Source organism: Fusarium subglutinans (genome assembly GCF_013396075.1).
Source record: "Fusarium subglutinans strain NRRL 66333 chromosome Unknown NRRL66333_c0000001, whole genome shotgun sequence".
Classification (NCBI taxonomy): Eukaryota; Fungi; Ascomycota; class Sordariomycetes; order Hypocreales; family Nectriaceae; genus Fusarium; species Fusarium subglutinans.
The window spans coordinates 233,133-255,288 of NW_023502064.1; the positions used below are offsets into that span (position 1 = coordinate 233,133).

Genomic DNA, 22,156 nt, shown 5'->3' on the forward strand with positions numbered 1-22,156 from the left:
CATTTCCGTGATATTACCGGGTGGCATCTTAAGATGCTGGGCTTAAGGGAGGATGGCATTAAACACTCGCTCATACATATTACTTTGAGAATATTTAGCAGAGAACTCATAGACTTAAAATTAAGGCTAAGTCTACTTAACCATAAATAAATTGCCTGATTAGACACCAGCCATAGTGCATTGCACACAAAACACCAACTGTACACATCATCAATAGACGCTCGCAGAGGAACCCATCACAATGCTATTCATCCAATCCCATCTCATAAAACTAAACTTCAACAGTGAAACATATAGATCGCTTGGGTATCGAGCCTTTTTCCCGTCACGCGGGATACATCTAAGTACTTGGCCAAGAACAAAACCGAATGCATCACGCCTTGCCCATGCATTATAACGACCCATTCGTTGCATCCCATTTCATTCCCATTCCAAAAGTTCAAGACCATTCCGTCTCTATCGTCCCAAGGTTCATTCTTCTGCATTGCCTGTTCATCCATCTCTTTGGCGCAAGTGCATCGTACAGAGTCCAGTCCATCTCTCATCCCAATCATGTGAGGACCCATTCACTACCACGCTTGAGATACTTGTCTAGCAACAGTCCCAGATCCGATAGAACAAATCGACACACGTAGAACCCAAAGAACTCTGCTGCATGTCGAGTACATAGCTCAAGGCCAACTTGAGTCTTGTCGGCGTGTCGCAATCCAGGATCCTCGACTTGTCTAGCTATTTGATCTACTTCTGGTTAGAATATCAAGCACACACTGGGGGTGGTGAGCTTACCAATAGCTTGAGCTGCATCAAACAAGCGTGCCAATGAGCTCATATACATTGCGTTCGGACCCGTGAATTGGACTTGAGCCAGATCCCGTTTGGGGGGACGGTTCGTTGGGGTAGGTGTCATTGGCAGACTGGCAATGCTGGGTATATCCTTTGACGTTTCCGTATTGACACGGCTCATGTAAGAGCCACCAAGTCCGACTGCCGAGTTCTTCGAACGAAGACGTCGCCATGAGAAGGAGGATTTCCCAGAAACACTCGCTGATCGTGGCACGCCAGTAGCTGCATCTCCATCGCCGGTGGACGCATCCTTGAACAGTGCTCCAGATCCATGAACGCCAACTTCATTGCCAAGTTTTCGACTCAATGCTGTTTGGACTTGTTCAAGAATGCCCTCCAGGGATTGCATCTCCTCCAAGACTGCATCAGCATCATAGGTGTCCACTCTTGCGATCTTGAGTAAAGCAGCTGTGAGGAAATCGCAGTTGGCCACCTTGTCCTCGATGTTCTTGAGCTTCACTCCCTTCACCCTCCAAACATCTCTAGAAACAAAGAGTTTGCTGCTGATGTAACCGCCCCGTGGGTGAGCCAATGTCTGGTAAAGACATCGCATCAGCCAGAAAGGTCGAAGCATGAAATCGGTAGGACAAGGCTCGAGGGGAGCCGGAGGATCGGATATGAGCGGATTAGGCGAGCCCGGGCTTGTCGGAGAGTAGAAGTGATCGTCAAACAATGACAGCCCAGCCGCGTTTGTCTCCGATCGTTCACGAAAGCTCGTGGCAAGAGGTGTAGGCAGAGCTGGGACTGATGGAGCATTGAGAGATCCAAAGGGATTGCTTCCTGGAGTTCCAGGAGACAAATCTGAGCCTTCTTCCAGATGTGTCAATGACATATTGCGACTCTTCATGCTTCGAAGACTCGACGACGAAAAGTTCTTCCTCAGCTTTCGCGTGTTGGGAGAGCCGGTAATGTCGTCATCACCCTTCTCTGAACCCAACTGTCCAAACGGCGATGGCGTAGGTCGAGATCCTGTCATATCTGTCGGGCTGGCTTCGAACAACGGTGGCGAGGGCTGTCTATGATTCGCACTCGCGGCCTTCGTATCCGGCTCAACTGTGGCGTCAACGTTCTGGCTGCTCAAAGGAGCAGACTTAGCCTGGTTGGCGTCGGCATAGCTCTGCATAGGAAGAGTGAGCTTCGATGTTTCAATCTTGAGTTGCTTGGGGTTTTGTCCCGAGAGTCGTCTATTTCGTACACTTTGCGCGGATGATCCAGGTCGTTGAGGTAGTTCAGGTAAAGACTGTGTAGGTGGAGGGGCAGCTGGGCCCTGTGTAAGATGCATTAAAGGTGGTGGCAGTTCTGTAACAGTAGAGAGTGAAGTAGCTCCTGTTGGGGGATTCGATCCTTGTGAGCTATGCCATGTACGTGAAGTTACGCCGCTCGAGTCAGACTCTCGGGGCGGTAGTGGGCGATTCCTATATGATTCGAGACCGTAATCTCGAGCAATCTCATCCAAAATCCTCTCTTCTTCGTCGGATGAGTTATCGTTATAAAAGTCATTGGGTGTCCCTTGGTACTCATAAGACTGGTATTGCTGTTGAGAGCGGGTATCCCTCTCCATCTCATAAAGTTCTTGCTCAGTCTCTCTGACTTTTTGACGAGCAAGTTCAACCTTGCGCATAGCATTGGCTACCACTTCCTCGCCAGCGTCCACGGACACCATTCGTCTGTGATCCATTGGGCTCATTGGCTCATACCCATCATCATAGGCGGCCTCAATAGCTGCGTCCAATGCGGTATCAAATTCAGCTTCGGTTTCTCCACTAACGCCCCGAATGTGCTTCCTTCTAAAACCAAGCGATGAAGTGCGTGAATGAACGGACGATGCAGTCGAGCCTCCTGATTCGTCAATGGGATCCAACCAAGAGTTCATGCTGTCTTCCCGGAAATGCGTTTGCGGCACGTTATGCTCTTGCGCATGGTCGTTCTGCTGGTCATGGCTCATGGAGAAATCGGTTCGCACGAGCTCGTCCATGTCGTCGACTTCTTTTGCTGGAGATAGTGGGCGCCTGGGGGAGAGCGGAGCTGGCATGTAAGGGTCCGCGGGCCGTTGTGGTAGGAAGTGCTCAGGAGTGCGAAGTCGAACTGGTGATCGTGAAAATGATGACTGAAGAAGTCCAGGCTCGGGTGTAAGACTTGTGACGATAGGTTTTGGCTTGTTTTGGGCACTTCGTCTCTTATAGCCTGGGTCATCATCTCGCGGCGGTGAATTGACAATTCGAGGTTGAGGGCTGTGACTATCTATTCTGGCAGCTGCAGCGGTGTCAAAGACAGCGGTATCATTAGGTTCATCATCATCATCATCATCATCCAATCGTAATACAGACTCGGACTCGGAATGCTGTGCTAGACTCTCAGGGCGGGCGGGCAGCGCCTTGGTCTCTTCTTCTTGCCAGGGTGCCATTTGATCTAACTCGTCAATTCGACTCGTATAAGTTCGTCGCTGTACAAGTTAGTATGAGACGTCGATAACTGGGCATGTTCTTACAATTGCTTCCAGCTTGCGTTTATCCTCGTCGGCAGTTGTCTTTTGTAGTACCTGCTGCAGGAGGTCGCAAGCCTCCGCATAAGCTTCTCGTGCGCCCTTAAAATTCTGTGCATTATCCAACTGGACCGCTGTATTCGCCTTCTGCAAGGCACGATGTAACATGGCCTTTTGAGATGGCGGTTTGGCGCGACCTCTATCATTGCTTCCCTTTCCAGATCGACTCCTGGAGTGCCCCCTTTGAGGCGGGTTGGCCTCTTGGTCCTGATCGTACTGCATATTGAGTCGATATGCAGCCATTGAACGTGCACTGCCCGGCGTTGAAGTGACGGATCGCGCTGGAGAGTCTGAAATGTCGGATTGCTTCAGGGACTGTCCCTCCTGGCGGGCGCCTGTTGATCGCCCAGGCTCACTCGAACCAGAGCCAGGGCCAGCCCCTTCAGATTTGACGTCGAGTATATCGCTTAGCGCAGCGGGCGCCTCCAAGGGCGATAATGTTACGATTAGCGGCAGGGATTGCGGTAACTGGGATCGTTCCTCTGAGGGCCTAAAAACAAAGGTGTCGGGGATGGAGACTGATGTACTTGGTCGGTGATTCTTCTGGAGTTTCCGAGGGGATGGTTTGGAAGGCGGTGGAGAGTTGTCAATGAAAGTGGTCGCATCGATACTGGGGCTTTTACCGAGTCGCGAATTGGTATGGTTGGCGCGGGGGGGTAGCGCCGAAACACGACTGAAATTCGTGGATACGGTCGAAGACGAGAGACGATTCAATAACCATGAGCTCTCGGCGGCGTTGTGGGTGATTCCGTTGCCGTTCCCGTTGCCGTTCCCGTTCCCGTTTCCGTCTCCGTTGCTGCTGCCAGGCGTGGGAGTGGGAGTGGGCGATAAGCGATCCGATCTCTGGAAAGTTACAGCCCTCGGCGAAGGTTCGATATGGGGCGGAGGGAGAAGTGAGGAAGTTCGTGGCAGACGGGGACCCGGGGCCCTGTGATTAGGATGGGCGTTTAGCGAGGGAGATGGCGAGGGCGAAAGCGCAGATCTCGACAGGTCGCGATGAGGATAATAATGTGATCTACCAGTCGCAGTCGCAGTCGCTGGTCTAGAGTCGGTCGATACGGAAGCGGAGGACGCATAGGCGGGCAAAGCCCAAGGAGGCGGGACTGTAGCGGTTGCGGAGGTGGTAGCAGAGGGAGACGCGCTCGGACGTTGGTGGTGGTGATTGTGATTGTGATTGAGAAAATGAGGAGAAGACGACATCCGACCGTCGTGCATCCTCTTTGCAAATGAAATGGAATCGATCTTCTAAAAGAGCCAACAAGCCAAGAACGAATCCAATCCGATCCAGTCCAGCGATTCTACTGGATCCTCACCAAAAAGCCAACAATTTCCCCCCTTTCCCTTGTACTCCAGTTGTAGGCGATTTTAGGGGACCTTGGACTGCTAAGGCCTAGGTTAGTGGAGGTTAGTGGAAGCCCAGACCTTTTCCACCTCACCTCGCGATTGGCAGCAGCAGTGACAGACTCGTGCTTCAGTGGGAGGTCGTGGAGATGGGGTCCGCTTCCGGCGCAATTAACTTAGTTCAGGTACAGAACAGAACAGTACAAAGTTGCTAGTAACGTAGTGATGGAAATGGAAGTTGTAGATCCCAAGTTGAATATCGTCGCAGATTCGATTCGCATTCTCGGTTCGATACGGCCTCTCTATCTCTCTCTATCGTTCGTATTCGCAATGCAAAATGCAACACTCGCTGTCGAAACAAAAGGGGATGTTGTAGAAGTTAAAAAGACACAACTCAAACACATTAAACAACTCAAGTTCGTGCCAGAAGGCAGACCGACCAGTCAGCCCAGTTCAGGGAACAGACAACCCAGCCCATCCATGTCAGGGGACGAGCCGTACCTGCATCTCGGGTTTTGGTTGGTGGTTTGGAGGTATCGGCACCCCCAAGGTACAGGTACCTACTGTAGGGATGCGTTCCTCTCTGTCTCTAATCTGTGACAAGATAGCGCATTATGCCGAGTGACCGGCAGTTGACCTGTGCATCTCCCTACCCCAGCCCTTCGGCCAAGTATTCCATAGTATCGGCTGATCCTGTGTGCCGCGTGTCTGACCCTGAGGTTCCCTTAGGTTGCCTTGCGTTGCCTTTAGCGGGAGCACTGTGCGGAATCTCCCTGGACCCCCTGGACGACGCTGTCGTGCCTCAGTTTTAGTGCGTTTCGTTGACTTATGTAATAATTGTAACCAACATCAGACATCATCAGCTTGAGCGCGTCGCTGAAAGGTATCGCCGATCGCGAACGGATAATTTGATCACCTACCAGATATCGAAATCGCTTCTGATATTTCTTTTCGTTCACGAATCCCATCTGTTCTTCTGCCATGGCGAGTGTTGATGATATTTTCAAGGTTTGTTTACTTCAATCTCCAAGTCCAATACCGTCTAACAAATTCTAGAGCTCAGGCATCTCGGGGAAGCGCAAGCTTGATCCCATCAGAGATCCAAGTAAGTCTCAACTAATTATATTACTCCTTCGTCGCGAACTCTTGCTTACAATCTCTAGATGAAATCTACAAATCAGCAAAGATAAACGTCAACGGCTCGAATCGCCGTGCCCAAGTCAACGATGCGCCAGACGCAGACGAAGACGAAGACATGGAAGCTGGCCCAGCGCCTCCTCCCGCCGACGACGAAGATTTCGGTCCCGACCTACCTCCCGATGACGACGAAGGTCGCTTCTTCGGCGGTGGCATCACAAAACAAGAATCAGAGATCCTTGATTACGTAGACGAAGCCGACGCTGGCCGAGCACCTGAAAAGATCGATGCAGCATGGTTGCGAAAAACGTTGACCAACTTGGAGAGGCACATCAACAAGAACGCCGAGCTTCGCGCCAAGTTCGAAGACCAACCGCAGAAGTTTATCGGCAGTGAGGCTGATCTAGATGCCGACATCAAGGGACTGTCGCTGCTCTCTGAACATCCTGAACTGTACCCAGAGTTCGTCAGGCTAGAGTGCGTAGCCAGTGTTGTCGGTCTCCTGGCGCACGAGAATACTGATATTGCCATCGATGCGATCGAGATTATGGGCGAGTTGACAGACGAAGATGTCGCGGCGGAAGACGAGCAATGGAATGTGCTGGTAGATGCTATGATGGAAGCAGATCTCCTCAGCTTACTGGTTTCCAACTTCTCCCGCCTGAACGAGGATGATGAATCGGATCGTAACGGTGTTTACCATGCCCTAGGACTCATTGAGAACTTGTGCTCCCGACAATCCGTTGCAGAACGCGTAGGAGAGGATGAGAAGCTCCTACAATGGCTCCTCCAACGTATCCAACGAAAGGAAGACACTGTCTCCCAGAATAAGCAATACGCTGCAGAAATCTTGGCCATTCTCGCCCAAATGGCCGTCGCAAACCGCACGAAACTTGTAAACCTCGATGCGGTCGACTTGCTTCTCCAGCTCATCGCCCCCTACCGACGGCGCGATCCTGACAAGGGCGGCGATGAAGAAGAGTACATGGAGAACATATTCGCATCTCTAACATGCCTAGCAGATGATGCTGCGGGAAAGGCAAAATTCGTCGACGCAGAGGGTGTAGAACTCTGTCTTATCATGCTGAAGGAGGGAAAGAAGAGCAAACCACCTGCTCTTCGCCTCCTCAACCACGCTGCAGGCGGTATCGCTGGCGTAGACGTCTGTCAAAAGATTGTCGAGGCTGGTGGTCTCAAGGGTCTCTTCACACTCTTCATGAAGACGCAAGATCATCGATTAGCAGAACATCTCGTTGAGATCTTCGCCTCAATGCTACGCCTCCTACCAGCTAATTCCGCGGAGAGGATACGAACACTAGCCAAGTTTGTGGAAAAGGACTACGAAAAGATCTCTAAACTCATCAAGTTCCGACGAGACTACGTCGCTCGCATTTCACTAGCAGAGCAGCAAAACGACGCTGAGAAAGCGACTACTTCAGAAGATGATCGGGAGGCAGCAGAGCTAGAATGGCTATCCCGGAGAATCGATGCCGGTCTCCTCACGCTACAGACCATCGATACAGTTCTCGCTTGGTTAGTAGCAGAAGACACAGGAGCAGCACGCAAGATCAGACAAATCCTCGCCGAGCGCGACGAAAAGGTCACTGTAATCGGCCATACACTAAAGGAGCAGCTGGACGCTCTAGACACCACGGAGGAGAACCAGGATCTGAGGGACATGTTGAGCACTCTAGTCGAGTTTGTCCAGTAAAAAATAACTTAATAATTCAAGATGTGCGTGCGTTTCCTTTTAGAAAGGGAAAACGCTGGCAGGGCGGGACCACGCAATTTGGTCTTTGTAACACAAATCCTCCTTCGTCTATTTGCTCTCCTCGTGTGTCAAGCTGAAACGCTCGTAATTATAAACATGTGCGGATGCTCCGTCGTTCAGGACTTGCGGGTGGGGACGGCGTTGACGTCGAAGACGGCGCTGAGGAGGTTCTTGATGACCTGAGCTTGTCCCTTCTTGCCAGCCTCCTGGATGCTCTTGATTTGCTTCTCGGCTTCCTGGTTGGCCTCGGCTTCGGCCTTCTCGTTGCCCTTGCTGTGCTGTACAACCATCAGTATTATTCCATCGTTGAGGCAGACCGTATCTCGCGCAGATGGACGATATGTCTTTCGAATAGAAGTATCGTACCTCGGCCTCGAATTTCTTATATTCGTCTTCCTTCTTGCTCTTGTAGTCGGCTATCTCTTGCTTGGCTTCATCGCGAGCTTCTCTGACGCGCTTGGTTCGGTCTATCGTTCAGTGCTATTAGATGGGTGATTCATCGGTTCGTGAGGAAATGGCGCTTACATTCTCGGGCTGGGAAGGGTTGTTAGTTAAGCTATAGACAAGGCGGGGAGATGAGAGTGTAGCGCACCTTTCTGGACAATCTTGGAAGCATCTTGCTCAGCCTGGCATCACAGATTAGTTTTCCATTCGATGACAGTAGAAGCGCTCGATGCAGCATACGTTGAGCAGCTGTTGAATACCAGCTGAGTTCTGGGCAGACTACGAATCATTAGCCATCATCGTGCATCCTATTCGCGAAGCATCCAACCATGGTGTCGAAGTATCAAGCGTGACAACAAAGCGATTGATACGATGGGGGTGAGTATAGTATTGTCAGGTTCGAGGGCTGTTGGTGATGGCGTCGTTGTTGATGGGAGTTGATGTTGCGAATGGTTGCATACAAGCACTTGATGGAGGATTACGTCGGGTGCTGAGCTCAGGCAGCTGATTCGCAGGTACCGCTAGGTAAGGTACGTTACTTGTTTGGGGGGGAGCTACAGCGCTTAGCGCGTGTGGGAACCGCCAGAGACGCTGTGCGCTTGAAACGTCATGGGCTGACAAAGTCCCTTCTTTTGCGACTTGATCATAATCTTTCACAGGAGATATTATACTCGAATTGTCTTTATTCGGGTCAATTGGCCTATACCAAACCGATCAATCTCTCCAGCGATCGATAAACCCACCGTTTCCGACCCCGAAGAAGACCTTGAGCGCACCATGTCTCGAGCATCAAAGCTCACCCTACTGGGTACATCGCTCCTCACAGTCACCACAGTCGTCGCCGTACACTTCCAGCAAAAGTTTGAACAAGCCGTACGCTTCCCACTTCCCAATTGATCCCCAAGATCCCCGAACTAACCATGACCGTAGGCCATGCACGAGGGCGTCGTTCGAGATATGGAACAGCAGCGAATCAAGCGAGAAAGACAATTGGACTTTGACTTGCAGAAGCAACTCGAAGCGGAATACAAGCGCGAACAAACAGTGCACGACTCGATAGAAGCGGCGGAGAAGAGTCTACCGAATCGATAACACCAAGTGCGAAGGGAAAAGTGAATTGGAAAAAGTGTAACATCAGCATACTCCTCTCTAGCGACTACGGCGCCATTAAAGATTTTTTGTTGCATCAATGCATTTCGTTGTTTTTTGCTATGTTTCCTAACGAATTGGCTATTTTATACATGATGAACCTCCCCAAAACATTACAAAGCTCAGGCAAGCTGATCCTGTCTTGCAGCGCTGCCAATGCTTTCCCTCTCCAATATTTTATGCATCGTCAATTTTTTTTCGTTAGCAATCTAAATTATCGGTTTGAAACTCCGGATCTGTTGGTAAACATTCTTGCGGCGATGTTCATGGCCTGCAGCTCCTGGAAGAGCAGCTTGGCAGCGTAGGGAATATGAATTTGCGCAATCTTGGTCTTGTTCTTGCAAGGTCGGCATTCGAATGACTGTTTGGAAAGGTTCCTGGAACATGTTAGCTCTTATTCATGAGTATTTATGGGAGAAAACTTACGCAATTGGCGTCATGAGTCCACAAATCTCGCAGACGTGGACACGGAAAGCATCCGACACCTCAAACAGACGCTCCTTCAGGAAAGCAGCGGCACCGTGAGCAATCATACAATCACGTTCCATCTCTCCGAATCGGAGACCACCATCACGAGCACGACCCTCGACAGGTTGTCGGGTCATGATCTGAACTGGACCACGAGCACGAGCGTGAATCTTGTCGTCCACCATGTGACGAAGACGCTGGTAGTAGGTAGGTCCGAAGAACACCTGGGCACGGAGCTTTCGTCCAGTGTGACCATTGTACATGACCTCGAAACCTCGAGATTGGTAACCGTGCTTCCTCAGAAGTTCTGAGACTGAATCGACTGTGACATCAGTGAACGGTGTAGCGTCACCCTCCATACCTTCCAGCGTTGAAACCTTGCTAAGAAGACACTCAATCAAATGGGCAATTGTCATTCGCGACGGAATGGCGTGAGGGTTGATAATGATATCGGGAGTAAGACCTTCTCGGCTGAAAGGCATATCCTCCTGTCGATATGTAACACCGATTGTACCCTTTTGACCGTGACGAGAAGCAAACTTGTCACCAATTTGAGGAATCTTGGTGGTTCGTACTCGGACCTTGACGTACTTGACGTTATCGGCGTTGACCGTCAGAATGACTTGATCAACGATACCGTTCTCAGTACTTCGCAGTGGTGTCGAGATATCACGACGTTGATGCGATTGAGTTCTTGTGCCAAGGTCCTGGTTTTCTTGGTCGATGGGTGCAGTCTTGCCGATAATGATATCTTCACCTGACACACGGACACCAGGAGCCACGATACCATCCTCATCAAGCTTATCGTATGTTCCATGCTTCATGCGAAGCGTTGTCTGCTGGAAAGGCTTCTCAAAAATCTCAGTGTAGTTGAGACCAACCTTCTTCTCTTGATCTGAGTACGATCGGAAGAACAGACTTCGGAACAGACCTCGATCAATACTACTCTGGTTCATAATGACGGAATCTTCCTGGTTATAACCTGAGTAGCAGGCAATTGCGACAATGGCATTTTGACCAGCTGGCAATTCACGGAACTTGAGGAACTCCATGGATCGGGTAGTGGCGAGAGGCTTTTGAGGGTAGTAAAGAATGTTGGCCATGGTGTCCATGCGGCGAGAGTAATTTGTCAAGAAGAAACCCATGGCTTGTTTACCCATAGCAGATTGGTAGGTGTTACGAGGAGACTGTTACTGTGAGTTGAGTCCATGCATGGTCGAAGGGGCTACATACCTGGTTGTGATCGGGGAAAGGAATGATACTGGCACAGATACCGAGAATCATGCTGGGGTGAATCTCACAATGTGTGTACATGTGAGTTGTGGGGTTGACCTTTGTCTTCAATCGCTTGTTGCGGTCCTCCTCTTGTTCCCTTTTCTCTGCCTCTGCCTTGGCCCGTTTCTCCTCTTCCGTGAGTGTAGCTTCATCATTCTTTTGCTCGCGGTAAAGCTCGAGATCCTCTGGTGTCATGCAAATCATGGCTGTCTCTTCTTCCTCAGCGTCGAGATACTCGACAGCGCCTTCGCGAATCAAGCCATCCCATCCAAACTTGTCTGCGGGGTTGGCAGGTGGCTCTGCCTGCTCCTGGGCAAGCCTATTTACATGTTCTTTTGTCAACACTAGTTGTCCCTTGGTGATGTTGTTCTCATAGTCATCCTCTTGGTGAACTGTGAAAACAGGTCTCATGACACGGCCAGCGTCTGAGAAAATCTTGAATTCACGGTCTCGAATATCACGAACAAGTGATACTTCGAACTGAACATACGACTTTCGTCTTGTGTCCAAAACCTGATTCACGAGATGCTTGGGGTCGGCGTGAACACCAACCCAGCTGCCGTTGACGAAAATCTTGGTAGCATGGGGATATCTTGTCGGCTCGTACTCCTCAACGACTTCCATACCTCTGTTGATCATGAATTCAATGAGAGGATCGGCTGGGGAGCCGACACTAACATAACACATCAGAGACAAGTTTTTGACGAGACCACAAGCTTGACCCTCAGGCGTTTCGGCGGGACACACCAAACCCCAATGAGTATTGTGAAGCTGTCGAGGCTTGGCCAATTTACCATCTCGTCCAATGGGAGTATTGGTTCGGCGCAAATGTGAAAGAGTAGAAGCAAAGGTGTATCTGTTCAACACCTGAGAGACACCAGCTGTTGAGCTTGCTGCTTTCTTCTGATCACCCCAGTTACCAGTGGCCAAAGAGTACTTGAGGCCGTTGGAAAGCGTTGATGGCTTGATAGCGACAGTCAGGTTGAAGTTTCGGTTGCTTTCAACACATCGCTTGAGGTAGTTGGAGAGCTCAGTGTTTATCCTTCGAATGATACCACGGAAGAGCTTCGCCAGCAGAGGACCAGCCAGATCAAGTCGCTTCTTGCCAAAGTGATCACGATCATCGGGCTCACGACGTCCAAGAGCACATTGCAGAAGCTTGTGCACCATATAACCCAAAAAGAAGGCCTTACGTGTCTCACTACCCTCTGACTGGGAGATGTGAGGAAGGGTCTCTTTTTGGAGAATATCCTTTGCAACTCGAACACGCTTCTCACGACCGAGACTAGCCTGGTCTCTGTTTCCACGCTTTCCGATAAAGTCAAGAGCAACTTCTCGGTCCTGGACACAGAAAGCCTCCTCAATACAAGGGCGAAGCATTTCCAGCATCTGGCTATCGTTGCGGTCGTAGCAAATGTGGTTCAAAATATCCTCATCAGACACAACACCAAGAGCTCGGAAGACGATGGCGACGGGGAGATCTGCCTTGACGAAAGGCAAAGTAGCCTGGATAGTCTGGCCAAAGCCACCGCGCGCAGAATCTCCCTTGCCGTAGAGCTTCATCGTAAGACTCGAGATAAGACGGGAACCCTTCTCAAGAGCACTGCGGATTTCAGCAGTGTAGGTGAAAGGACTAGGCTGGGCCTTCTTGAAGACTTGGACGATGTTGGCGGCAGAACGTTCCTGGGCGATCAGGACCTTCTCACTACCGTTGATAACGAAGTAACCGCCCTGATCATAAGGACATTCATTGAGCATGAAGAGGTCTTCATCTGAATGGCTGCTGAGATGGCAAATCTTGGACTTGACCATGATGGGCATCTTTCCGATAAAGATCATCTCCGAGGGCTCATCCTCAGCTTTTATGCTTCCAGCATCCTCCTCGACTTCCCATACCAGCTTTGTGGGGTTTTCGCCGGTTCGCTTGTACTCAGCCTGCTGGTCGTCATCCATCTCGTGCAAAGGAACCTCCTTGTCGACTGCGACGGAGACTTTCTTGGTGATCTTGAGGTAGGTCGGCGCGGCGTAGGTGAGGTTGCGGTCACGACATTCGTAAGGTAGGAGGTTGGTCACGGTTCCATCAGTCTCGCTCATAGAGGGACGTGACACCATGACGCTCCCAAACTTGATCTCATATCGTCGCAAAGCGATGTTGACTCCAGGAGGCGCAGGAGGGTTGTGCTGGTCGAGGGTGATGGTGGAGTACTCGTTGACGAGATCCTGCACCATTGTCTGGGTGAACTCATCAAAGGAGTCCGTCTGTTGTGATGCAAGACCCTTTGTCTCGAAGAAGGACGAGATTACGGTCCAGCAGTCCTCGGGGGTGATACCCTCATCGTAGCCATAATCGTAGTCGGATTCGTTCTCGTAGTCATCCATGATGTCGGTGTTTGTCGCTATAAATACAGTGATCGAGTTCTCGGGGTATTAAAAGGTTAGCGACAAGATATTGCTGCTCGAATCGATGGATTGTGCCCGTTAGGCAGTTGCGTCGAAATTATTCAAAGAAGGACAAAGGAGCTACGACAGCGAAGTCAGGGCGGTCAGTTTTGGACCTGGCACCTGATGCACCCCGTAAGCATCTGCCGATGAGTTGGGCAGTTCGACAAGAATCTCAAGCCAGGAGATAGAGCGATGTTGACGAATGCGCGAGGTGAAGGGTCGTGGTGGAGAGGTGATGAATTTGTTACAATGAATCCTCACTAAGCATTCAGGAGCCTGAGGTTGAGGCGACGAGACGCGCCCAGAATGCGCTAATCTTGATATGGCTAGCGCTGTCATGAGACCGCCACGTTGATGAATAATCCTGATAGGAGTTACTTGTGGCGCTCACGATCTTGACCTGTGGCTGAGTTTCAGTCATTTTTTGGCCGCCTGGGCATGCCCGCCATGATAGAAAGACAATCTTCGGTCCATTAGTCTAGGGTAACCAAATCCCTGGCCAAAACAGCTCATATCCTCGAACCAACTCTGTCATTACCTTATGCATGAACAGAAATAAGAAGTTGCATATTCTGTGTTCTTATTTAATTAAGTATTCGCGTCAGCGTCAGTTACACTAAGGTACCTGCTAAATAACATATTGGTAATCGCGAGGTCAATCTCCGAATTGCAGGGTGAGTCCTAAGGAGAAAGTACTTAGGAGTATCCAGTGTAACAACCAGGTCCACGGCTTAATAAATCTATCTTGCGGGATATCAAACTTGCCGACTTAATGAAATGAATAGCCGGGAAAATAAAGTTAAGAGTGCGCTCTTAGCACTACGACAACATAGAGTTTATCCTAAACAGATAAACTAATGCACTAAGCCTATGATACACCTAGCAGAGTCAATCAGAACCTCACTGTAGACCTACGTATTACAGGTAGATTAGAATCCAAGAAGCATATCGGCATACGCTCTTTCACCATACTCAGTGTTCAGCACTCTCAGTATTTATACATTAGTCCTATTCAATCTCGACCCCGGAGCTAAGATTATAGGCCCCTTGCATACTTTTACTGCACCGCAACTTGAAGCCATCGCGGCTTCATAATAATTGTTTAAAAGTGCCGACGATCCGTCGCATCCGCCATCTCAAAGTCTATCTGTTTCACCTCTTGGCGCGCGATTCGCGTCAACGTTCCATCCGGCAACGCTACAGTAGCTCACCCACCCAGCAGGCAACAATCCCAGGGGGGACTTACACCAACGGCGACCCCCCCAAGCACTAAACCACCAGAGGATTCTAGAAGGAGTCTCATCTCATTTCCAACGTCTACGGTATAAACGGCATCGCTTATTATTGACCACCTGTATCGTGCAGCCAGTCTTTACCACTTCTAGTACCATTGCCTTTGTCTCCTCCGTTCAGCCTCCAATCTCTATCCCTGCCACTCGGGCCCAATCTCGGGAGAGGCGGCCGAGAGAAAAGAGAACCGTTGTCAATTTCCCCACAACTGTTCCTGAAACCAAAGTCTCCTAGACTTCATTTCTCACTCGTTCGGTCCAGCCTTGCCGTCCCATGTCCGTCAGACCAGCTCCTAGACGTCTTATTAGTGGAGGATCTGTTTCCCGTTCCCGACCTGCATCGATATGCTGACTAGGTCCAATCATTGCACCACCATCAGCTTGTCATCTTGACTTTTCGTGATCCTTGAATCTGTACCTGCGCTAGTTTGAGCTAGACTAACAGACCACTTGGACGAAATGTGCTCATGATATCTGACTGTTCACGGCGCAGCATAGGCTGAATACGCGGGTGTGAGGGTTGGCCGGTCGTATAAAGGATGAGGTCTGCGTCCCGATGTTCTGGTTCTTGGACACTCGAGCACTGCCTTCTCATTCATTCATTCACTTCATTCATTCTTTAGAATTACATACACTCTCTTTCAAAACAGTCACTCTTTAAACAAAACAACTTTTGCAACAATGCGATCCTACACTCTTCTCGCCCTGGCCGGCCCTCTCGCCGTGAGTGCTGCTTCTGGAAGCGGTCACTCTACTCGATACTGGGATTGCTGCAAGCCTTCTTGCTCTTGGAGTGGAAAGGCTGCTGTCAGCGCCCCTGCTTTGACTTGTGATAAGAACGACAACCCCATTTCCAACACCAACGCTGTCAACGGTTGTGAGGGTGGTGGTTCTGCTTATGCCTGCACCAACTACTCTCCTTGGGCTGTCAACGATGAGCTTGCCTATGGTTTCGCTGCTACCAAGATCTCCGGTGGCTCCGAGGCCAGCTGGTGCTGTGCTTGCTATGCGTCAGTTTCCTTTACAGATAGATCTTTACAACACGCTGACTCTTTCTAGTTTGACCTTCACTACTGGTCCCGTTAAGGGCAAGAAGATGATCGTCCAGTCCACCAACACTGGAGGTGATCTCGGCGACAACCACTTCGATCTTATGATGCCCGGCGGTGGTGTCGGTATCTTCGATGGCTGCACCTCTGAGTTTGGCAAGGCCCTCGGTGGTGCTCAGTACGGCGGTATCTCCTCCCGAAGCGAGTGTGATAGCTACCCCGAGCTTCTGAAGGACGGTTGCCACTGGCGATTCGACTGGTTCGAGAACGCCGACAACCCTGACTTCACCTTCGAGCAGGTCCAGTGCCCCAAGGCTCTCCTCGACATCAGTGGATGCAAGCGTGACGACGACTCCAGCTTCCCTGCCTTCAAGGGTGATACATCCGCCAGCAAGCCCCAGCCCTCCAGCTCCGCTAAGAAGACCACCTCCGCTGCTGCCGCTACTCAGCCCCAGAAGACCAAGGATTCCGCTCCTGTCGTCCAGAAGTCCTCCACCAAGTCTACCGCTCAGGCCGAGCCCACCAAGCCCGCCGAGAAGCCCTCCGCCACCAAGCCTGCTGCTACCAAGGCCGCTCAACCTGTCAACAAGCCAAAGACAACCCAGAAGGTCCGTGGAACTAAAACCCGAGGAAGCTGCCCGGCCAAGACTGACGCTACTGCCAAGGCCTCCGTTGTCCCTGCTTATTACCAGTGTGGTGGTTCCAAGTCCGCTTATCCCAACGGCAACCTCGCTTGCGCTACTGGAAGCAAGTGTGTCAAGCAGAACGAGTACTACTCCCAATGTGTTCCCAACTAAATGGTAGATCCATCGGTTGTGGGAGAGACCATAAAACGTCTCAGAAGGGATCCTCTCATGAGCAGGCTTGTCATTGTATAGCATGGCATCCTGGACCAGGTGTTCGACCCTTGTTGTACATATTAGATCTTCATTGTATATACTTAAACATATAGATAGCCTCCTGTCAGCGACAACTGGTTATAAAGACTTGGCAGGCTTGTTCAATATTGAAACAGTTTCCTCCATGACGTGGACTTGGTCATAACCTCCTTTTAACGTGAGCAAGTGAATAAGTTGTGGAGTTGATTGAGCGTAAAGGATGGCATTCGTTCGTCAGAGACGATCACGAACAGAACTCAGAGTATTTTTATTAGGTTGCTATCCGTTACTTGACCAAAGGTAGCTAAGGAAGGCAAGAAAGCAAAGGGCCGTCAATTAAGAAAAAGGCTTAGGTACGATGAGTATATCTTAGGAGGCCTTGAGACCAGGTAACTCTAGCACTCCGCTTAATATCAGAATTTTTCTGCCCCCTGGGCGGTATCTGGTCTTATAACACTCCATGGAAAGGAAGTTGACCTATGGATCTTGCCTTGATATCCCACTAGAACCCGTCGATTACTCCGCAATGAAGCTTGATTTTCAAATACCTACTGTAACAAGAACCGAGCATATACCTATCGATCAATAAGGATGCTGCGAGAGATTGGGAAGCAATGTCTCATTCGGCCTCAAAAGACAGAAGTCACATTGCTGAGCTGGGAGTAAGTTTGTGTCATAACGTCGTGAGTCTTGTTTTTGTATCCAAGTATCTATGTAACTGATCCGCTGTATGTATGTTGAACCTTGGGTATCCGCAAGTTATAAGACAACGGAACTGAAAATGAGACAAGGCTGGGTTTATTCCAGCAAATAACCATCGAGCCGAGCAGAGAGACCAGCCTCAAACACACTTGATAGTCGTTCGCCCTCACATAGATGAGTGTGAAGAGAAAATGAAGAAAGTGCCAGGCAAAAGCTGGCAGAAGAAGTTTTAACGAGTTTTGAAGAATTGCTGGTTACTTGAGTAGCTAGTTTGTGGTTTCGTAGACGGCGACGTAGGCGACCTCCATCATGTTCTTGTAACCGGCTTCGGTGGCCTTGTTAGGGTCGCCCTGCATAAAGCTGTTAGTATGCTGATACCGTGAAACACTGAAATTGTTGACACTTACGGGCCAGGTTCCGCCAACAGCGACGTTGAGGAGAATATACATGGGAGAATGAGCCAGAGTAGCCCAGGTGCCCTCGTCGTTGAGTGTCTTGCCCGTGATGCTGTGGAAAGGTGCTCCATCGAGCAGCCAGGTGATCTTCTCATCCTGCCAACTACTAGCCCGTCGGTCGATAACCACAGACCAAGCATGGAACTCGTTATCCGGAATGGTAACCTGCTGTCCAAGACCCTCGGGCTCATTGCAGGGACCACCGCCCTCATGACCACAGTGGACCGTACCGAAACCAGTCAAGTCGGCGTTGACTCTTTCGAAAATGTCGATCTCACCACAAAGAGGCCATCCAGTTCCGTGGCGGAGTGCATCGCCGAGCATCCAAAAGGCAGGCCAGATACCCTGCTTGCGAGCTGAATCACCCATGCGAATATTAGCCTCCACACGGAGAGCTTTGTTCTTGTCTGCGTGGAAAGCCTTCTTGGACTCGAGACGTCCAGAAGTCCATTCGCCCTTCCCATCCTTCCAGGGAACGAGTTGCAGAGTGTCACCGCCGGAGAGTTGGATGTTCTTGTTGGAGGTGGAGTACACCTGGAGTTCGTTGTTGGAGTTGATGTTGAGGGCCGTGTTCCAGTTGTTCGTCTTGGGTGAGCAGCCTTGACACCCAGTGAACTCGTCTTTCCAGATGAGTTTGAGATCGGGGCGGGTTGGGGCGCTGGTAGCTGAGACCAGAGAGGCGAGGCCTGCAATGATGGGGATGAAGTTGAGCATCGTGTAAGTCGAAAGGAACTGATAGGAACTGTAAAATGTGTCTTTGATACGGAGTCTAAAGGAGTGGACGAGAACAAATGTCACAGGTAAGGAATGTTATGCCTCCAGGGCTAAAGGAATGAAACCGGAGAAGGCGATGTATATAAAAGGAATGAAAGAAGCTTGAGATACACGTATCTCGAAAGCAAAGAGGTCAGAAAGAACGTCAAGACACAGAAAGAAAGACCGGTGTGGAGAGGAAGACAAGATGGGTTTACATGCGCATTGTTCTATATATACGGCTCTTGTGGGTGGAGTCCTCCATGTTAGGGGAGACAGAAACGAGATGTGAGGAACGGATGTTTCCTGTTCACCTCGGGGCATAGTTGCCCAAAGGGGCATTGGGAACATGGGGTAGAATGGTGATGCATGAATCAAAGGCTGGGCGGGCGGGTGATGTTCAGGGACGGGAGGAGGATGACTGGATGGGTTTGACATGATGGGTTTATGGGAATGGAGCTAGCACTTCGGGATAGGTACGCCACAAAACGAGAGGGCAGGGGTTGGAAGACGCTATGTTTTGAAGACTTGTTCTAGAGTTGATTCGTTGTTGAGAGGAGTTTTGATATGGAGCTAGAGAAGCCAAGTCTAGAGGTGATGCTGTCTTTAGTATACACCACCAACCACGATATGCCAAGTTCGTATTGTACAGCGCATTCATGCTTGATGCTATCCAAGATAATGCACTATCAACAATCTCAAGACAACATTCTTGACGGAATAACGTGCGTGGCAGCGTATGAACCGGGCCTAACTTAGTAGTGCCATCGGAAATAAAACCAGGGGTAAGAGAAAATATGGATATCATTTTCGCCTTCGCCGACCAATATGAACCCCAGACCATTCATACCAGACAAGAAATTCATCTCCGAAAAGAAAAGACTCTTTTATTTTTGTGAAATTGTTTATGAAGATTTGAGTTGGTGAGCGGTTACTGGTGATAGACATGGATGGTGCTTGGATCTTGGCAGGTACATGAAACAAAACCGTGAGAATCATTAACCAACGAGGAAAAGAAGCCTACGCGGCTCAAGAAAGGAGGTGTCAGGGATGAAGAGGGACTAACAAGGACATGCCACAGTCTGATCTTGATCATATCCAATGCATACAGCTCAATACTGAATAATCCAGGCATTGTGTTTTTATTCTTAGAGGATCATGAAGAGCACTCAATGGTTCATTACCATTTCGAGCAAAGTGCATCTCGGCTACCGTGAGACAATCAGTTAGAGTTTATGCTACTGTCAATCATCAAGACGATCTACGATTCGAAAGTCAAAATGTTCAGGGTACTGTAGTGGGTATTTAACTGAGGCTTGGCTTTTTGGTAGTGTCGAGAACTGGTAATTAAATTTCCGACGTGCTGTGTTTCACGATTTGACAGGTGAGGCCAGTCACAGCCTCAATTGACAGCTCACGGCCCAGCGACGTGTAGTCAAGCAAAGCCGTTTCATTGTTACTGTAGTTGAGCAAGTCAATCAGAAATAATTCTCGAGTCGTGGTCAATTGTAGATGACTTATCCGTCGTAGATTTGCCACGTTCTCGGATATCTAATACCACGCGTGATCTTGATAATCAACCGCCTGTGCCAGCATCATTCACTTCATCCTCCACTAATCTACAACAAACCCTATTATCCCCATGTTATAAAAGAGCTGGCTCACCTCCCCTCGCGAAACATGACCCCAAGACCTCGGCCCTGCATCCAAGCACCATGATCAATGCTCACTCCACAAGATGTCCGGTTCAAAGGTATTCGGCTCGTATCTGTGCATGATCACGCCTGAAACCAGTCACTTCAGCTCATTGATCGCAGCACCTGAATCTCCAGAATATAGTGCTTCTGTATTTTGAACACCTCAATCGGCAGACATTTGCAATGGCTCCAGATCACCAAGCCTCTCGTTAAGCTGTACAATCGTCTTCTCAAAGACCCGCGCCGCATCAAGCTGGAGCATCATCTCATCATCGTCCTCCACGCCTCCCCATCCCTTGATCCCAGGTTCTTCCGCGTCTGTATCGGTATCTGTCTCTGCTTCTTCATCTTCTTCGTCCTCTTCAGCCGGATCTCTCATTACTTCCACCATCAAAACGCGACATTGATCTACTAGACTTCGGCAGCGGATCATTTCTGTCGTCGTCATGCCGCCACGTAGTCCATTCTCAAAACCAGGTAAGGTCTCGTGAGTTTCGATATCTTGACCTGAGAGAAGACTTGCGAAGCAATGGTCTAGTTTGCGGAGTATCGCGAAAGATGCTTTTGGTGCTGGTGGGAATGAGCGGACATAGCGTGTGAAGTCACTTGTGAGACGTAACAAGAAGGGTATTTGGAGGGATGCTGCCGGTCGTTAGTGCCAGGATTCCATGCCTAGATTTGACTGACTTACGGGTGCCTGATTTCCACAACACATTGGTGATGCTATCGAGATCTCGACATAATTCGCCGAACCTGGTGTATCCCACCACTGTATCGCCTGGTTCTGGATTGCCAAACTTCTTGACATAACGCCGAGTTACTAGTAGAAGCTGCTCCTCTGCATATCTTCGCACCATGAACTCTTTACTTGAGTTGGGCTTTAAGGCCTTTGTTCTTGGTGTAGGAAGACCTTGGATGTTTGAGAATGATGAAGCTGATGAGGGGGCAGGAGATGGGAGACTTCCCCCAGCAGGTGCTGGCAAGAAGCCGCCTGGGCCTGGAGATTCCATTTTGAATGTGCGTATTTCCCTCTCTCCTGTGATTAAGCTGAGCGCAAGGTCGAGAGATGAAAGCTCAAAGAGGAACGGCGGGGACAATGAGAGTGAAGTACTGTTCCTCTTCACAAGAACGACGGATGGACGGTTGAATAGATACTGAAAGGGACCTTGGTATATCTACGTGAGACTCAAGGAATATGAGTACGATTTCCGAGAATTGAATGAAGTTTGAATAACTGTCCGCTGACAAAGAGACTGGTTCCGTTTACATTTCAGATAAGCTCGCGATAAGGATGACGAAGGTGTTGGCGATATTCAGTCATGGTGGGGTAACTTAACTACCGGATTCGGTACATAGTTACTCAATTTTTGTACAGCCCTCAGGGATAGCAAATGTAAAATCGGTACTTCTTCCAGTGGCTAATCACTCCAGTATTATCTCCACAGATATACTGAGCCTATCTGATCTTATTGGTATATTTAATTCCGTTGTAGGAATATATACCTAAAAAATCGCGGAAATGCACATTTGCTATCCTTGCGGACTGTATTGGGAGCTGGATCAACATCAATAAGTATAACTAAGATAGAGAATAGACTCCTTCTATAAGATAGCGTAAATCAGACCTCGTATAGTACTTCTTTTAATATAACTGGATTTAAATAACTCTACTGGTTTCATCTTTCTGTTCGCTTTCAATTCCCAAGTTGTCTCTGTCAAGCGCGCGTCATGTGACTTTAGCCGCTATCGCTCTATCAGTGGAAAAGCTTCATTGCGAGCTGTACCGGAAATTTTCGCTCCAATTCGACGACCAGATCAACCACCACCACGCGCCCGCTTCTCCTCTCGACTTAGAGTCACCACGAACCGATCAACTCCGTACACCCGACCATATAATCACAATGCCCCCCAAGCGCATCCA

General features: G+C 49.6%; 8 protein-coding genes across 8 annotated transcripts; 3 read left to right on the plus strand and 5 right to left on the minus strand.

Moving 5' to 3' along the window:
• Window positions 1–550: 550 nt before the first annotated feature.
• Window positions 551–4,600, minus strand: FSUBG_83 (uncharacterized protein; the record flags this gene model as incomplete). The annotated part of the gene is made up of 3 exons (XM_036686693.1): window positions 551–738; window positions 787–3,286; window positions 3,332–4,600. 3 exons carry the CDS (start codon window positions 4,598–4,600, stop codon window positions 551–553), a joined length of 3,957 nt encoding a protein of 1,318 aa, XP_036544221.1.
• A 1,107-nt stretch (window positions 4,601–5,707) lies between these two features.
• FSUBG_84 (nuclear associated) lies at window positions 5,708–7,574 on the plus strand (the record flags this gene model as incomplete). The annotated part of the gene is made up of 3 exons (XM_036686804.1): window positions 5,708–5,734; window positions 5,783–5,831; window positions 5,890–7,574. The coding sequence occupies 3 exons, from the start codon at window positions 5,708–5,710 to the stop codon at window positions 7,572–7,574; spliced, it is 1,761 nt and encodes a 586-aa protein (XP_036544222.1).
• A 176-nt stretch (window positions 7,575–7,750) lies between these two features.
• Window positions 7,751–8,409, minus strand: FSUBG_85 (vacuolar ATP synthase; the record flags this gene model as incomplete). Its single annotated transcript, XM_036686914.1, has 6 exons — window positions 7,751–7,912; window positions 8,001–8,101; window positions 8,160–8,168; window positions 8,227–8,260; window positions 8,319–8,357; window positions 8,407–8,409. 6 exons carry the CDS (start codon window positions 8,407–8,409, stop codon window positions 7,751–7,753), a joined length of 348 nt encoding a protein of 115 aa, XP_036544223.1.
• A 446-nt stretch (window positions 8,410–8,855) lies between these two features.
• On the plus strand, window positions 8,856–9,170 carry FSUBG_86 (cytochrome c oxidase assembly factor; the record flags this gene model as incomplete). The annotated part of the gene is made up of 2 exons (XM_036687023.1): window positions 8,856–8,951; window positions 9,009–9,170. The coding sequence occupies 2 exons, from the start codon at window positions 8,856–8,858 to the stop codon at window positions 9,168–9,170; spliced, it is 258 nt and encodes an 85-aa protein (XP_036544224.1).
• A 271-nt stretch (window positions 9,171–9,441) lies between these two features.
• FSUBG_87 (DNA-directed RNA polymerase II subunit RPB2) lies at window positions 9,442–13,349 on the minus strand (the record flags this gene model as incomplete). Its single annotated transcript, XM_036687132.1, has 3 exons — window positions 9,442–9,604; window positions 9,654–10,882; window positions 10,929–13,349. The coding sequence occupies 3 exons, from the start codon at window positions 13,347–13,349 to the stop codon at window positions 9,442–9,444; spliced, it is 3,813 nt and encodes a 1,270-aa protein (XP_036544225.1).
• Window positions 13,350–15,382: 2,033 nt separating this feature from the next.
• FSUBG_88 (endoglucanase type K) lies at window positions 15,383–16,547 on the plus strand (the record flags this gene model as incomplete). The annotated part of the gene is made up of 2 exons (XM_036687243.1): window positions 15,383–15,711; window positions 15,761–16,547. 2 exons carry the CDS (start codon window positions 15,383–15,385, stop codon window positions 16,545–16,547), a joined length of 1,116 nt encoding a protein of 371 aa, XP_036544226.1.
• Window positions 16,548–17,596: 1,049 nt separating this feature from the next.
• Window positions 17,597–18,499, minus strand: FSUBG_89 (endo-1 3(4)-beta-glucanase; the record flags this gene model as incomplete). The annotated part of the gene is made up of 2 exons (XM_036687354.1): window positions 17,597–17,680; window positions 17,738–18,499. 2 exons carry the CDS (start codon window positions 18,497–18,499, stop codon window positions 17,597–17,599), a joined length of 846 nt encoding a protein of 281 aa, XP_036544227.1.
• Window positions 18,500–20,398: 1,899 nt separating this feature from the next.
• Window positions 20,399–21,245, minus strand: FSUBG_90 (meiotic recombination protein Dmc1; the record flags this gene model as incomplete). Its single annotated transcript, XM_036687466.1, has 2 exons — window positions 20,399–20,877; window positions 20,927–21,245. The coding sequence occupies 2 exons, from the start codon at window positions 21,243–21,245 to the stop codon at window positions 20,399–20,401; spliced, it is 798 nt and encodes a 265-aa protein (XP_036544228.1).
• Window positions 21,246–22,156: the final 911 nt, after the last annotated feature.